This window comes from Labrus bergylta, chromosome 22 (genome assembly GCF_963930695.1).
Source record: "Labrus bergylta chromosome 22, fLabBer1.1, whole genome shotgun sequence".
NCBI classification, from domain to species: domain Eukaryota; kingdom Metazoa; phylum Chordata; class Actinopteri; order Labriformes; family Labridae; genus Labrus; species Labrus bergylta.
The window spans coordinates 3,318,232-3,334,552 of record NC_089216.1 but is presented as its reverse complement, the minus strand read 5'-3'; the positions used below and the strand labels follow the sequence as shown (position 1 = coordinate 3,334,552).

Genomic DNA, 16,321 nt, shown 5'->3' with positions numbered 1-16,321 from the left:
GGGAAATATTTTCAACCCTAACCACAAACCATGTATCGCATTAGCAGCAGAAATTCTCACCTCGAAGACGCTTCAGTCATATGTTCAGAGAGTCAACATGGAGGTCTGTGCTCTTAACATCAGGCTGTGTGAGTATGATTCTTTATCTGTTTCATAGATATTTCCGTACCTGTTTTTATGAGATCTAACGTACAACTCTTCTTTTTTCCAGTGATCTGTGTGTTATTCCTGCTGGGTGCACATGTTCAAGATGTGGGTATGTACCGTTAAGTTTTTTTAATATTTATTAAATTTTTATTAATATTATTGTTCAAATGCTTCATTTTGTATTTTGTATGAAATGAGAGAACATGTCTTTCTTAGGTTTGTTTCAGATTCACTGATTCTCCGTCTTGAACCAAACAGACTGCAGTTCTTTGAATACGAGTCTCTGATCTTCCATTGTGAGGGCTCTCATGACTCGACTGGATTGAAAATTGTACATCGGTCGAAAGGGGAATTACTCAGATGTAAAACTACAGTGACATCAAAAAGGTCATCCTGCACTATTCCTGATATTTTTCCAGAGGACAGTGGGCAATACTGGTGTGAGTCCGGAGATGGGAAGAGAATGACATCATCCATATCACTGTTACTGGTATGTTTGCATTAAGACGAGATCTTTACATGCACTCATCTTTGTGTGATATAAAATATGAACCACATGTTGTTCAGATGGTCCTGTGATCCTGGAGAGTCCCATCAGTGTGGTGGAGGGAGAGGCTGTGACTCTGCGCTGCAGACACAAGACGACCTCTACCAACCTCTCAGCTGATTTCTACAAAGATGGCCGCCTTATCAGAACAAGCTCTGCAGGAAACATGAGCATCCCCAGTGTTTCCAAACGTGATGAAGGATTCTACAAGTGTATCTCTGGAGGAAGAGAATCAGCCGAGAGTCTGATGGCTGTCCAAGGTGAGACACATCAGTGTTACCAAATCAAATTGAAAAATATGTGTGATATAACTATGTGTTGAAACAGTATATTGATTGATTTGAAAAGGACAGCGTACATTAATCAACATATATAGGGATGTAAATGTACTTCCATGTGGGATGGGTCTTATAAATGACCTGACACGAAAATAAAATATTAATTAATTCATGTACCCAAGTTAGCCAAAGGCTCATTTTTGGCTCAGATCCTCTTCATCCCTTTGTAGGTTACCCAGTGAATCTATGGTCTCATATTGACAATGATTCAAGAGAATTGTGCTAGAACTTTACACCACAAGAAGGCGTGCATTATTTCTATTTCTGTCTTCTTTGCAGAGTCACACCAAGAGATTCATGCGTCCTCAGATCTTCCGTTCATCATCTTCAGAAACATTCTCCCTGTGGTATTGATGGCTTTGCTGCTGCTGGGACGGCTCCACTGTGGGATAACTCCGAGGTAAACCCACAGGTAAACAACAACACCTCATATGCACTCAAATCGAGATGGAGATAGTGAAATAAAGGTTACGACGGGATGAACGACAAAGACAGTCATTTTCTCGAAAGTCTTGTTTGGTTGCCAGAAATGAAGAGCATCCCATAATGCTTCATTCAGCTACTCAGCTGCTGTCTTCCATGTGTTATAGTGCACCTTGTTCATTACATGTAATGATGATCCACTTATATTCAGTGCATGTTGTGCAAACCAATGAAAACATTTTTAATCAGCTTAAAGAATCCAATCCATAGAAATGTTTTGAAATGAGCAGATCAAAGAAAATGGCAGCACTTCCTGTTTGACAGGTTTCACATATTTAATTCACATGTTGATGAATGTTCAACAGATGTTCGTTCTTCTTCTGTATAAGGACCTGAAGATATCACAAGTCAAATAACATTGTGCACAGTTTGTTTCAGTGTCTTTCTATATTTAATATTCACATCTGAGACCACGTCTTCTCTAACCCTGACCCACGAGCCGCAACTCATCTCAGCGTTATTTATAGAGCACCTGTCATACGTAAAGTCTGTGAGCCTATAATGTTTGTGTGAACACCGTCACTGTTACAAAAGGACCCGAGATTAAAATTGTCTATAAAACCCACATCATGTGCTGCCCAAGCAATCAGCACGTGCAGCTCAGAGCTTCACTTCCTGCTCATATCTACATAAAATATTGACCTATTATACGAACATTTGTGATGGTAACATGAACTTTTCAACTGTAATATTCCACTGAATGTTTTTATATCAACAACAATACAAAACATGTCTGCCTCTCTGTAACAGCAGCTCACATTTTTATTAAAGATGTGTGATGGAAGTTTTTTCTGTGTCTTCTTTTCATGCAGTGTGGTCGTTGTACAGCAGGGGGAACTCATTGTTAGTGTTGTACCAACATTAACCCATTAATAACCAGCTATACTAAATTAGGTTTGTTCAGGAATAGTGTCTCAGATTTCTTTATGTTGGAGGTGGTGACTTAAAATGCTTGTGGCTACACAAAGCAAGGTGACCAATCTATTTCCAACACCTTGTTTGGTAGACAAAGTAATGTTCACAAAGGAAAACACAGGCTAAATATTCTTCTCAGTCCAATGGTGGATACAAATTAAAGGTTAAAACAACCGTTTTATTCACAGTGAGAACCCATAAAGAAGATCTGATTTTTTATTCATTCAAAGCTTTTTCTTTTGTTTCTGTGACAAAGTCAAAAACCTGCCACCTTCAAACCCTTCACACTGGTGAACTCTTCTATAACTCTACGTACCGCTGCCAGCCAATCAGAATCAAGAACTCTTTTCTCGAAGGTCCTGGGTTGACTTCAGATTCTGTTCAGACATTCAGTCCCCAGATGGTGAAACTCATCTTTTCGTAGAAAGAGTGAAATATTTGATCTAATTAGCATTAGCATGTTAGCATGGTCATTTTGAACATATTAGCTTGCATTGTAATAGCATTTAGCTCAAAGCATTTGAGAGCTACTACTGTTACTGTCCACTCAAAAAGACGTTTTTGTTGAACATGTTGAATATGAATCAGGATTGCTGATAAGAAGACCCTGAGAAAATACTGTTTGCATGAAAGAATAAACACCAGTACACTTCTTTAATGGCACAGTTATTTTCTGTCTTCTCATGTATGACATTTACAATCACGTTAGACTTAAAGTGTCAGACTCATTTCTTTATTTGGACTCGGTCAGCATGCTTCAGATGAAAGTAAAGCTGCAGCATCAAGGTGGTGGTTGACCACAGTTTCACACTCACGTAAATACACACAGCAGATGGAACATGTGGGTTTAACTGTCACTATATAATAACAGATAATACATCTGAAAATACAAACCACATCTCTTTAAAATATCTTTAAACATCAACACATGTAGGGCGCAAAGCATGAAAACCATTTCTACAATGTAAAATAAAATAAAAAGTGTTTTTTCACACATCAGGTTCAACCAAAAGTCTTGTGCTGCTCGTCCTTCATTCAGCCGTCACGTTGCGACCTGAAGACAGAAAGGGTTAACAGCTCTGAGCATACCACATTGATATAAAAAAACATGGGTCGTATCATTCTGAGAAGCATGACAGCTAAAGTTTGAACCGAAGCATGTAGGACATGCTGCCTTAAGTGGTGCTTTGGTTGAACATCAACGTCCAGTGACGTTTGAAAGCTGTAAATATGGGTCATGTTCTAACCTCTGCTGTCCATCCTACCAGATATGAATGTCAGTAATGTCCTGAGTCTTACCTACTTGATCAAAGAATAGAGGGGTTCCTGTGTCAAAGGTCGGTTGGTACCAGCTGAGTGAACTGTCGCCGTCATTACTCTGGATACTCCTTGCTTTGTTTTGAGTATAGATTGAATTATCTCACAGTGTTGCCAAAATACTTACTAGAACACTTGAACATCAGGCACCATTTAGTTTACGTTTTTATTACAATAAGTCTTAACCAGTTGTTGAGTGTCACTTGGGTCACTCAAAGTGGAGTTTAGTCTAAGCTACGGTTATAGCCTCCTTGTTTACGCTTGAAACGTTTCACCTTATTTAACACATTTTTGATTTGATTTTGATGAAATGAAAGGAATTCTTTGGTTTAACCTTTCTGATCTTTTGCTATTCTCTTATTTTGGGTTCTTGGAGGCTTAGGTTTGAATCCTATTTGTTAAAGCTTTCCTAAATCCTGCTACCCCCAATGTGTGTGATTTATTATTCATTAACAGATGCAAATATAGAAAGACACTGAAACAAACTGTGCACAGTGTGATTTGACTTGTGTTATCTTCAGGTCCTTATACAGAAGAAGAACGAACATCTGTTGAACATTCACCAACATCTGAATTAAATATGTGAAACCTGTCAAACAGGAAGTGCTGCCATTTTCTTTGATCTGCTCATTTCAAAACATTTCTATGGATTGGATTCTTTTAGCTGATTAAAAATGTTTTCATAGGTTTGCACAACATGCACTGAATATAAGTGGATCATCATTACATATAATGAACAAGGTGCACTGTAACACATGGAAGACAGCAGCTGAGTAGCTGAATGAAGCATTATGGGATGCTCTTCATTTCTGGCAACCAAACAAGACTTTGGAGAAAATGTCTGTCTTTGTCGTTCATCCAGTCGTATCCTTTATTTCAGTATCTCCATCTCGATTTGAGAGCGCATGAGGTGTTGTTGTTTACCTGTGGGTTTACCTCGGAGTTCCCCACAGTGGAGCCGTCCCAGCAGCACCAGCAGCAAAGCCATCATTACTACAGGGAGAATGTTTCTGAAGATGATCAACGGAAGATCCGAGGACGCACGACTATCTTGGTGTGACTCTGCAAAGAAGACAGAAATAGAAATAATGCACGCCTTCTCGTGGTGTAAAGTTCGAGCACAATTTACTTGAATCATTGTCTGTATGAGACCACAGATTCACTGGGTAACCTACAAAGGGATGAAGAGGATGTGGGCCAAAAATTAGCCTTCTGCTAACTTGGGTACATGAATGAATTAACATTTTATTTTCGTGTCAGGTCATTTATAAGACCCATCCCACATGGAATTACATTTACATCCGTCTGTATGTTGATTAATGTACGCTGTCCTTTTCAAATCAATCAATATAATCTGCTTCAGGTTCAACACAGAGTTATATCACATGTATTTTTAAATTTGATTTGGTAACACTGATGTGTCTCACCTTGGACAGCCATCAGACTCTCGGCTGATTCTCTTCCTCCAGAGATGCTACACTTGTAGAATCCTTCATCACGTTTGGAAACACTGGGGATGATCATGTTTCCTGTAGAGCTTGTTCTGATAAGGCGGCCATCTTTGTAGAAATCAGCTGAGAGATTGGTAAAGGTCGTCTTGTGTCTGCAGCGCAGAGTCACAGTCTCTCCCTCCACCACACTGATGGGACTCTCCAGGATCACAGGACCATCTGAACAACATGGGGTTCATATTTTATATCACACAAAGATGAGTGCATGTAAAGATCTCGTCTTAATACAAACATACCAGTAACAGTGATGTCGATGATGTCGCTTCTCTTCCCATCTCTGGACTCACACCAGTATTGCCCACTGTCCTTTGGAAAAATATTAGGAATAGTGCAGGATGACCTTTTTGATGTCACTGTAGTGTTACATTCTACTAATTCCCCTTTGGACCGATGTACAATTTTCAATCCAGTCAAGTCATGAGAGCCCTCACAATGGAAGATCAGAGACTCGTATTCAAAGAACTGCAGTCTGTTTGGTTCAAGACGGAGAATCAGTGAATCTGAAACAAACCAAAGAAAGACATGTTCTCTTATTTCACCAGAAAGTACCAATTGAAGTTAAAATAGAACTAAGCATCAACCTGGTACTTACCAACGTCCTGAACATGTGCACACAGCAGGAATAACACGTGGACCACTGGAATAAGAAAAGAGAAGAGCTCCACATTGAGTGAGACGTGTTTTAACAGTCGTATATTCAACTGATTCTTACAGCTCCTAAAGCTGCCTTTGATGTTTGACTTTTACATTTTGTTCTTTCAGGGTGAAAATGTCATAAATATTTTGAACCTGAAAGTCTTTCCAAGCCCCAAGAGCATCCTCTGCATTAAACCATCATTTCCATCCTAACCTTGAACGACTACACTCTTTAGTTTTAACCAATCGTACTCACAGAGTTTGATGCAGAGCGCGCCGACCTCCATGTTGACTGTCTGAACACCAAGCTGAACTGAAGTGTAACTGAGGAGGGGCTTCTTCCTGTGTGGTCTATTTATGCTTCTCATGTTACCCTAAATTTGACACTTAGATTTTTTTCAAAACGAAGTTCACACTGACTGAGCTGCTGTGGTGGTGGTAAAGCCTCAGTTAATATGGCGTCTTTGTTTAAGCTTGAAACGTTTCACCTTATTTAACACAGTTTCTAAAGTATTTGAACATTTTGATGAAATGAAAGGAATTCTTTGCTTTAACCTTTCTGATTGTTTGCTATCCTGTTATTTTGGGTTCTACGAGGCTTAGGTTTGAATCCTATTTGTTAAAACATTCCTCAATCCTGCTTCCTCTAATGTGTGTGATTTACTATTCATCAATATGCAGATGACGCCCTGTTCTATGTCTGTTAACTGTATTAAACCCTTAGGCATTAAATCCAAGCTTGAATATTTGACTTTTTAAGTTACAATAATCAATAATAATAACTCTATTTGTAGTTTATAAAGTGCTGTGTTATGCATATTGTCAGTGTATGAATCTGTCGTGTACTTTTCACTTCTCTGAAGACTTTATCAGAGAATATGTCTGCAGGTGAATTCACCTTGACGACTACTTTAAATCTCATACAGAAAAAAGCTGTTTTTATTTCTCAGTGAAGAACTTTACCATTATGTTTAAAAAGATAAAATAACCCTACCTAAAGTCTTCAACATCATTTTAGATCATGTATGTATTGTATGTATGTTGTATTTCCCTCAGGGATTAATAAAGGATATCAAAAAAATATTTCTGTCCATTTCATGGCCTTGAGATAAAGACTCATGAAGTAGTCATTTAATGTTGTTAAACTACCCCAGGTTCAAGAAGAAAGGAGTTTAATATCAAGACATAGGATGGAGAATCGTGAATGTGAAATGAACCGTGACAGGATAAACTGTCAAGTGACAGTATACCGTATCCACACCGATACAGTACACAGGCATTAAATATATATACATATATTAAATAATTTGTCTTTTTCTAATGAGGACTGAAAGACAACAGATTTACCTTTTCACACTTCAAAGGACATTTGCTCTGACTATCGTCGATAAAACGAGCAGGCTGCTTTTTTAAAAATCTATCACTCCTTTGTTTTAAGCGCAAGTTTACCTGAACATGCTAATTGTTCCGATCTTACCTGTGTGAACCTCAGTTGTGCCTGACTGAGGTGCCAGTGTGGACAAGCACAGCAACACTGCAGTGCATGAAATTAAAAAAACACTATGGACAGGGAACCAGGAAGACATTGAGACATGATGAAACAATAACGCCACTTCCTGTTTTAAGGATTTTCAGTGGTCTTGGTTTCTTCTTGTTTTGTTTTTTTCACCACAGATATTCGTCAAATGCAGTTATAAATTAAAAAGGTGGTTATAACCAACCATTCACGTAATAAGTTCCGTTTTGGATGTTTGCATCATCAGGGTTTAACTATACTCGCCTGATAAAAATTTAAAAATGGTGCTGCCGTTCTCAGCCAGAAGACGCGGAGGCGACACATAAGGAGGGGTCTGTGGGGAAATATTTTCAACCCTAACCACAAACCATGTATCGCATTAGCAGCAGAAATTCTCACCTCGTGGACACTTCAGTCACATGTTCAGAGAGTCAACATGGAGGTCTGTGCTCTTAACCTCAGGCTGTGTGAGTATGATTCTTTATCTGTTTCATAGATATTTCCGTACCTGTTTTTATGAGATCTAACGTACAACTCTTCTTCTTTCCAGTGATCTGTGTGTTATTCCTGCTGGGTGCACATGTTCAAGATGTGGGTATGTGCCGTTAAGTTTTTTTAATATTTATTAAGTTTTTATTAATATTATTGTTCAAATGCTTCATTTTGTATTTTGTATGACATAAGAGAACATGTCTTTCTTTGGTTTGTTTCAGATTCACTGATTCTCCGTCTTGAACCAAACAGACTGCAGTTCTTTGAATACGAATCTCTGATCTTCCATTGTGAGGGCTCTCATGACTCGACTGGATTGAAAATTGTACATCGGTCCAAAGGGGAATTACTCAAATGTAACACTACAGTGACATCAAAAAGGTCATCCTGCACTTTTCTTTATATTTTTCCAGAGGACAGTGGGCAATACTGGTGTGAGTCCAGAGATGGGAAGAGAAGCGACATCATCGACATCACTGTTACTGGTATGTTTGCATTAAGACGAGATCTTTACATGCACTCATCTTTGTGTGATATAAAATATGAACCCCATGTTGTTCAGATGGTCCTGTGATCCTGGAGAGTCCCATCAGTGTGGTGGAGGGAGAGGCTGTGACTCTGCGCTGCAGACACAAGACGACCTCATCCAATCTCTCAGCTGATTTCTACAAAGATGGCCACCTTATCAGAACAAGCTCTACAGGAAACCTGAGCATCTCCAGTGTTTCCAAACATGATGAAGGATTCTACAAGTGTATCTCTGGAGGAAGAGAATCAGCCGAGAGTCTGATGGCTGTCCAAGGTGAGACACATCAGTGTTACCAAATCAAATTTAAAAATACATGTGATATAACTATGTGTTGAAACAGTATATTGATTGATTTGAAAAGGACAGCGTACATTAATCAACATACAGAGGGATGTAAATGTACTTCCATGTGGGATGGGTCTTATAAATGACCTGACATGTAAATAAAATATTAATTTATTCATGTACCCAAGTTAGCCAAACGCTAATTTTTGGCTTACATGTTCTTCATACCTTTATAGTTTACCCAGTGAATCTGTGGTCTCATATTGACAAAGATTCAAGAGAATTGTGCTTGAACTTTACACCACGAGAAGGCGTGCATTATTTCTATTTCTGTCTTCTTTGCAGAGTCACACCAAGAGATTCATGAGTCCTCAGATCTTCCGTTCATCATCTTCAGAAACATTCTCCCTGTGGTATTGATGGCTTTGCTGCTGCTGGGACGGCTCCACTGTGGGATAACTCCGAGGTAAACCCACAGGTAAACAACAACACCTCATGTGCACTCAAATCGAGATGGAGATACTGAAATAAAGGTTACGACGGGATGAACGACAAAGACAGACATTTTCTCGAAAGTCTTGTTTGGTTGCCAGAAATGAAGAGCATCCCATAATGCTTCATTCAGCTACTCAGCTGCTGTCTTCCATGTGTTACAGTGCACCTTGTTCATTACATGTAATGATGATCCACTTATATTCAGTGCATGTTGTGCAAACCAATGAAAACATTTTTAATCAGCTAAAAGAATCCAATCCATAGAAATGTTTTGAAATGAGCAGATCAAAGAAAATGGCAGCACTTCCTGTTTGACAGGTTTCACATATTTAATTCACATGTTGGTGAATGTTCAACAGATGTTCGTTCTTCTTCTGTATAAGGACCTGAAGATATCACAAGTCAAATCACACTGTGCACAGTTTGTTTCAGTGTCTTTCTATATTTAATATTCACATCTGTGACCACGTCTTCTCTAACCCTGACCCACGAGCCGCAACTCATCTCAGCGTTATTTATAGAACACCTGTCATACGTAAAGTCTGTGAGCCCATAATGTTTGTGTGAACACCGTCACTGTTAAAAAAGGACCCGAGATTAAAATTGTCTTTAAAACCCACATCATGTGCTGCCCAAGCAATCAGCAGGTGCAGCTCAGAGCTTCTCTTCCTGCTCATATATACATAAAATATCAACCTATTATACGAACATTTGTGATGGTAACATGAACATTTAAACTGTAATATTCCACTGAATGTTTTTATATCAACAACAATACAAAATACGTCTGTCTCTCTGTAACAACAGTTCACATTTTTATTAAAGATGTGTGATGGAAGTTTCTTTTGTGTCTTCTTTTCATGCAGTGTGGTCATTGTACAACAGGGGGAACTCATTGTTAGTGTTGTACCAACATTAACCCATTAATTACCAGCTATACTAAATTAGGTTTGTTCAGGAATAGTGTCTCAGATTTTTTTATGTTGGAGGTAAAAACTCAAAAATGGCGTTGGTGACTTAAAATGCTCGTGGCTACACAAAGCAAGGTGACCAATCTCTTTCCAACACCTTGTTTGGTAGATAAAGTAATGTTCACAAAGGAAAACACATGCTAAATATTTTTCTGAGTCCAATGGTGGATACAATTTAAAGGTTAAAACAATCTTTTTATTCACAGTGAGAACCCATAAAGAAGATCTGATTTTTAATTCATTCAAAGCTTTTTCTGTTTTTTTCTGTGACAAAAAGTCAAAAACCTGCCACCTTCAAACCCTTCACACTTGTGAACTCTTCTAGAACTATCTGTACTGCTACCAGCCAATCAGAATCAAGAACTCTTTTCTCGAAGGTCCTGGGTTTACTTCAGATTCTGTTCAGACATTCAGTCCCCAGATGGTGAAACTCATCTTTTCGTAAAGAGAGTGAAATATTTGATCTAATTAGCATTAACATGTTAGCATGGTAATTTTGAACATATTAGCTTGCATTGTAATCGCATTTAGCTCAAAGCATTTAAGAGCTACTGCCGTTACTGTCCACTCAAAAAGAAGTTTTTGTTGAACATGTTGAATATGAATCGGGATTGCTGATAAGAAGACCCTGAGAAAATACTGTTTGCATGAAAGAATAAACACCAGGACACTTCTTTAATGGCACAGTTATTTTCTGTCTTCTCATGTATGACATTTACAACCACGTTAGACTTAAAGTGTCAGACTCATTTCTTTATTTGGACACAATCAGCATGCTTCAGATGAAAGTGAAGCTGCAGCATCAAGGTGGTGGTTGACCACAGTTTCACACTCACGTAAATCCACACAGCAGATGGAACATGTGGGTTTAACTGTCACTAAATAATAACAGATAATACATCTGAAAATACAAACCACATCTCTTTAATATATCTTTAAACATCAACACATGTAGGGCACAAAGCATGAAAACCATTTCTACAATGCAAAATAAAATAAAAAGTGTTTTTTCACACATCAGGTTCAACCAAAAGTCTCATGTGCTGCTCGTCCTTCATTCAGCCGTCACGTTGCGACCTGAAGACAGAAAGGGTTAACAGTTCTGAGCATACCACAGTTAATGTAAAAAAACACAGGTCGTATCATTCTGAGAAGCATTGACAGCTAAAGATTGAACGGAAGCATGTAGGAAATGCTGCCTTAAGTGGTGCTTTGGTTGAACATCAACGTCCAGTGACATAGACGTTTGAAAGCTGTAAATATGGGTCATGTTCTAACCTCTGCTGTCCATCCTACCAGATATGAATGTCAGTAATGTCTTGAGTCTTACCTACTGGATCAAAGAATAGAGGGGTTCCTGTGTCAAAGGTCGGTTGGTACCAGCTGAGTGAACTGTCGCCGTCATGGTTCTGGATACTCCTTGCTCTGTTTTGAGTATAGATTGAATTATCTCACAGTGTTGCCAAAATACTTACGAGAACACTTTAACATCAGGCACCATTTAGTTTATGTTTTTATTACAATAAGTCTCACCCAGTTGTTGAGTGTCACTTGGATCACCCAAAGTGAAGTTTATTCTAAGCTACGGTTATAGCCTCCTTGTTTAAGCTTGAAACGTTTCACCTTATTTAACACATTTTTGATTTGATTTTGATGAAATGAAAGGAATTCTTTGCTTTAACCTTTCTGATCTTTTGCTATCCTGTTATTTTGGGTTCTTGGAGGCTTAGGTTTGAATCCTATTTGTTAAAACTCCTAAATCCTGCTACCTCTCCTGTGTGATTTATTATTCATCAATATGCAGATGACGCCCTGTTCTATGTCTGTTAACTGTATTAAACCATTAGGCATCAAATCCAAGCTTGGATAACTGACTTTTTAAGTTACAATAATCAATAATAATAACTTTATTTGTAGTTTACAAAGTGCTATGTTATGCATATTCTCAGTGTTTGAATCTGTAGTGTACATTTCACTTCTCTGTAGACTTTATCGGAGAATATGTCTGCAGGTGAATTCACCTTGACGACTACTTTAAATCTCATATAGAAATAAGCTGTTTTTGTTTCTCAGTGAATAACTTCAACATTAAGTTTGAAAAGATAAAATAACCCTACCTAAAGTCTTCAACATCATTTTAGACCATGTTTGTATTGTATGTATGTTGTATTTCCCTCAGGGATTAATAAAGGATATCAAAAAAATATTTCATTCCATTCCATTTCATGGCCTTGAGATACAGACTCATGAAGTAGTCATTTAATGTTGTTAAACTACCCCAGGTTCAAGAAGAAAGGAGTTTAATATCAAGACATGGATGGAGAATCGTGAATGTGAAATGAACCGTGACAGGATAAACTGTCAGGTGAGGTACCTCTCTTTGTCCTGTCTTTTGTAATCGCAGCATACATCGCTTGGTCGCTTGGTGCATCTGCTGCCACTCGACGGGCCTCAACAGTGACTTAAAATACAAATGTGTGATAAGAATCCACATCGATACATTACACAGGCATTAAAAATATATAAAGATTTCAAAGTCGAGCAATCATATCCACAAACTAAACATTTTCTCTTTCTCCAAAGAACGTCAGTTTTAAATTACTGTAATTAAATAATTTGTCTTTTTCTAATGAGGACTGAAGGACAACAGATTTACCTTTTCACACTTCAAAGGACATTTGCTCTGATTATCGTCGATAAGACGAGCAGGCTGCTTTTTTAAAAATCTACCACTCCTTTGTTTTAAGCACAAGTTTACCTGAACATGCTAATGGTACCTCTTCTTACCTGTTTGAACCTCAGCTGTGCCTGATTGAGTTGCAAGTGTGGACAAGTACAGCAACACTGCAGTGCGTGAAATAAAAAAAACACTATGAACAGGGAACCAGGAAGACATTGAGACATGATGAAACAATAACGCCACTTCCCAGTTTAAAAATGTGCAATTTGCAACTAGGACTGACGGCCGACGATCTCCTTGGTGTGTCAGGGCCTTTAGAATCCATAAGCTGTGTTCAAGACCCCACTGTTATTAACTGGCCCATTCAGCCATTAAATACATTAAACAAACGTAAAATGCAAATATTCCACGGGGACTGTGACCCATCAATCACTATAAGCGCCTCTCGTTAGTGAAATGTGTTTGTACCTTTGTTCTGAATATATTTGCCGCAATGAAGAAGTCCAACCAGCAACAACAGAATCGATAAAACAGTCATAACTATCCAAGGGGTAGAACAGGATGAGGCATTCTCTCCCTGGATTTCTGGAATGTAATTACAAAGTAATGAAGTAAACAATGACAGAGGATTTTAGGTTTGGATTGGATTGAAAGATTAGAAGAAAAATTAAGATTTTAAACCTGAACGTTTCAACTTTTACTATTAATGTAAAGTATGCAGTTTAATCGTGCACAATTCAAGTTTGTTAAAACTCTTGAATCATTGTCTGTATGAGACCACAGATTCACTGGGTAACCTACAAAGGCATGAAGAGGATGTGAGCCAAAAATGAGCATTTGGCTAACTTGGGTACATCAATAAATTCATATTTTATTTTCGTGTCAGGTCATTTATAAGACCCATTTCACATGGAAGTACATTTACATCCGTCTGTATGTTGATTAATGTACGCTGTCCTTTTCAAATCAATCAATATAATCTGCTTCAGGTTCAACACATAGTTATATCACATGTATTTTTAAATTTGATTTGGTAACACTGATGTGTCTCACCTTGGACAGCCATCAGACTCTCGGCTGATTCTCTTCCTCCAGAGATACACTTGTAGAATCCTTCATCACGTTTGGAAACACTGGGGATGCTCAGGTTTCCTGTAGAGCTTGTTCTGATAAGGCGGCCATCTTTGTAGAAATCAGCTGAGAGGTTGGTAGAGGTCGTCTTGTGTCTGCAGCGCAGAGTCACAGTCTCTCTCTCCACCACACTGATGGGACTCTCCAGGATCACAGGACCATCTGAACAACATGGGGTTCATATTTTATATCACACAAAGATGAGTGCATGTAAAGATCTCGTCTTAATGCAAACATACCAGTAACATTGATGTGGATGATGTCGCTTCTCTTCCCATCTCTAGAGTCACACCAGTATTGCCCACTGTCCCATGGAAAAATAGTAGGAATAGTGCAGGATGACCTTTTTGATGTCACTGTAGTGTTACATTTGAGTAATTCCCCTTTGGACCGATGTACAATTTTCAATCCAGTCGAGTCATGAGAATCCTCACAATGGAAGATCAGAGACTCGTATTCAAAGAACTGCAGTCTGTTTGGTTCAAGACGGAGAATCAGTGAATCTGAAACAAACCAAAGAAAGACATGTTCTCTTATTTCACCAGAAAGTACCAACTGAAGTTAAAATACAACTAAGCATCAACCTGGTACTTACCAACGTCCTGGACATGTGCACACAGCAGGAATAACACGTGGACCACTGGAATAACAAAAGAGAAGAGCTCCACATTGAGTGAGACGTGTTTTAACAGTCGTATATTCAACTGATTCTTACAGCTCCTAAAGCTGCCTTTGATGTTTGACTTTTACATTTTTATCTTTCAGGGCAAAAACCTCATAGAAATATTCTGAACCTGAAAGTCTTTCCAAGCCCCAAGAGCATCATTTGCATTAAACCATCATTTCCATCCTAACCTTGAACGACTGCACTCTTTAGTTTTAACCAATCGTACTCACAGAGTTTGATGCAGAGCGCGCCGACCTCCATGTTGACTGTCTGAACACCAAGCTGAACTGAAGTGTAACTGAGGAGAGGCTTCTTCCTGTGTGGTCTATTTATGCTTCTCATGTTCCCCTAAGTTTGACACTTACATTTTTTTCAAAACGACGTTCACACTGACTGAGCTGCTGTGGTGGTGGTAAAGCCTCTGTTGATAGATTAGCGTCATTGGGCTGAGCCAAAAAACGAAGCGGACTGCTATGATGTGAAAACATTGATATAAACACATAAAGTCAGACAGTTTGAAATAAAAATGTCAGCTGTTAAAAATGAAAAACAAGATATCTGCAGACACACCTGCAGGCTGAAACTGTAAGCCCTCATCCTTCCTTAACTTTAATCATTTGATGGTCAGGTGTTGCTGCTGTGAGCTGGAAACAACCTGCAATAGAAACATCCACACAGTTTAAAGCATCAATATGGACGACTTTCAGCGTTTTCCAAGTCCTGCTGGGACACATTCTACAGCTGATAGTAAGCCAACTTTGTAATTGTCTTTAAGCAACAATATGTTGGAATTTGTGCTGCTCCTCCCCCTCATGGCCAACGTGCATTTGTTTGACAATCAGAGGCCGGAGAAGTCGACAAAGACTTTGCGGACTGATGAGGTTCAGTTATATTACAGGAACCCTTAGTTTGGGGCTGACTGAAAACACGGGAGACAAATGACAGGAGGAGACTAGGAGTTATTCATATTTATTCACAACAAAGTGAATGCGTCGATTAAAGAAGGATTGTGAGGATGTGGACTTCAGCTAATCGACCTTGTAAGGGTGTATGCATGCTTGTTTGAAACCAGAGAGATGTAGGAAGTGATGTAAGGTTGAATATCTAAATAATGTGTTATAGTAGACATGTGTAATCTTAAATTTCAATAACTGAATAAAACAGCTAAATGTGTAAATGTTGGTAATGAATGAGAGTTTAACCCTAACCCTAAACATGCTAGGGGTAGCAGTTTGGGCCATTACCCCATTTCCCTAACCCTAACCCTCATCTAACCCAGAAGGCCTTGGATAGGGCCGTCCAGTGAGGTATAGGAGGACATTTACGTCCACCTCCGTCTCCACTCTTAGGGACCTCCTAACCAGTGGGCCCCGGAGCGAGGAGGGCCCTCCTGTGCCTCAGCTCTCCCCTCTGGACTTTCCTCCACTCTCCCAACCAGCAGGTCCATCTACCACCCACCGTAACCTCCCTCGCCCTCCTCTCCTACCTACTCCTACCTGGCCTCCCTCCTCCTCCTCCCCTGTCCTCCCTTACCCCCCTCCCCCCTAACCCGAACCTGTGTCGTCCCCCTTCTTCCTCCCCTCCCTTGATTCCTCCTCCCCCTACTACCCCACCCTACCCCTCCCCTAAACCTAACCTTCCTCATCCCCTCTCCTCCCCTC

General features: G+C 39.2%; 2 protein-coding genes and 1 long non-coding RNA gene across 7 annotated transcripts; 2 read left to right on the top strand and 1 right to left on the bottom strand.

Annotated features, from left to right (window-relative positions):
• LOC136177479 (uncharacterized) lies at window positions 1-621 on the top strand. The gene is made up of 3 exons (XR_010665091.1): window positions 1-128; window positions 212-256; window positions 375-621. It is a non-coding gene; the product is annotated as an uncharacterized lncRNA (long non-coding RNA).
• A 7,153-nt stretch (window positions 622-7,774) lies between these two features.
• LOC110004216 (low affinity immunoglobulin gamma Fc region receptor II-like) lies at window positions 7,775-10,052 on the top strand. The gene is made up of 5 exons (XM_065950933.1): window positions 7,775-7,877; window positions 7,961-8,005; window positions 8,124-8,387; window positions 8,465-8,704; window positions 9,062-10,052. Exons 1-5 carry the CDS (start codon window positions 7,847-7,849, stop codon window positions 9,184-9,186), a joined length of 705 nt encoding a protein of 234 aa, XP_065807005.1. The 5' UTR covers window positions 7,775-7,846; the 3' UTR covers window positions 9,187-10,052.
• Window positions 10,053-10,920: 868 nt separating this feature from the next.
• On the bottom strand, window positions 10,921-15,947 carry LOC114921461 (low affinity immunoglobulin gamma Fc region receptor II-like). Of its 5 annotated transcripts, none has more exons than XM_065950928.1 (9): window positions 14,891-15,944; window positions 14,589-14,633; window positions 14,233-14,496; window positions 13,916-14,155; window positions 13,331-13,447; window positions 12,970-13,026; window positions 12,557-12,643; window positions 11,517-11,607; window positions 10,921-11,259 (listed from the first exon to the last, which is right to left on the bottom strand). In XM_065950928.1, exons 1-9 carry the CDS (start codon window positions 15,000-15,002, stop codon window positions 11,241-11,243), a joined length of 1,032 nt encoding a protein of 343 aa, XP_065807000.1. In that variant the 5' UTR covers window positions 15,003-15,944; the 3' UTR covers window positions 10,921-11,240. The 5 variants fall into 5 exon arrangements, with proteins under 5 accessions (XP_065807000.1, XP_065807001.1, XP_065807002.1 ...); XM_065950929.1 differs by having other exon boundaries at window positions 11,513-11,607; window positions 14,891-15,943; XM_065950930.1 differs by lacking the exon at window positions 12,970-13,026 and having other exon boundaries at window positions 14,891-15,947.
• Window positions 15,948-16,321: the final 374 nt, after the last annotated feature.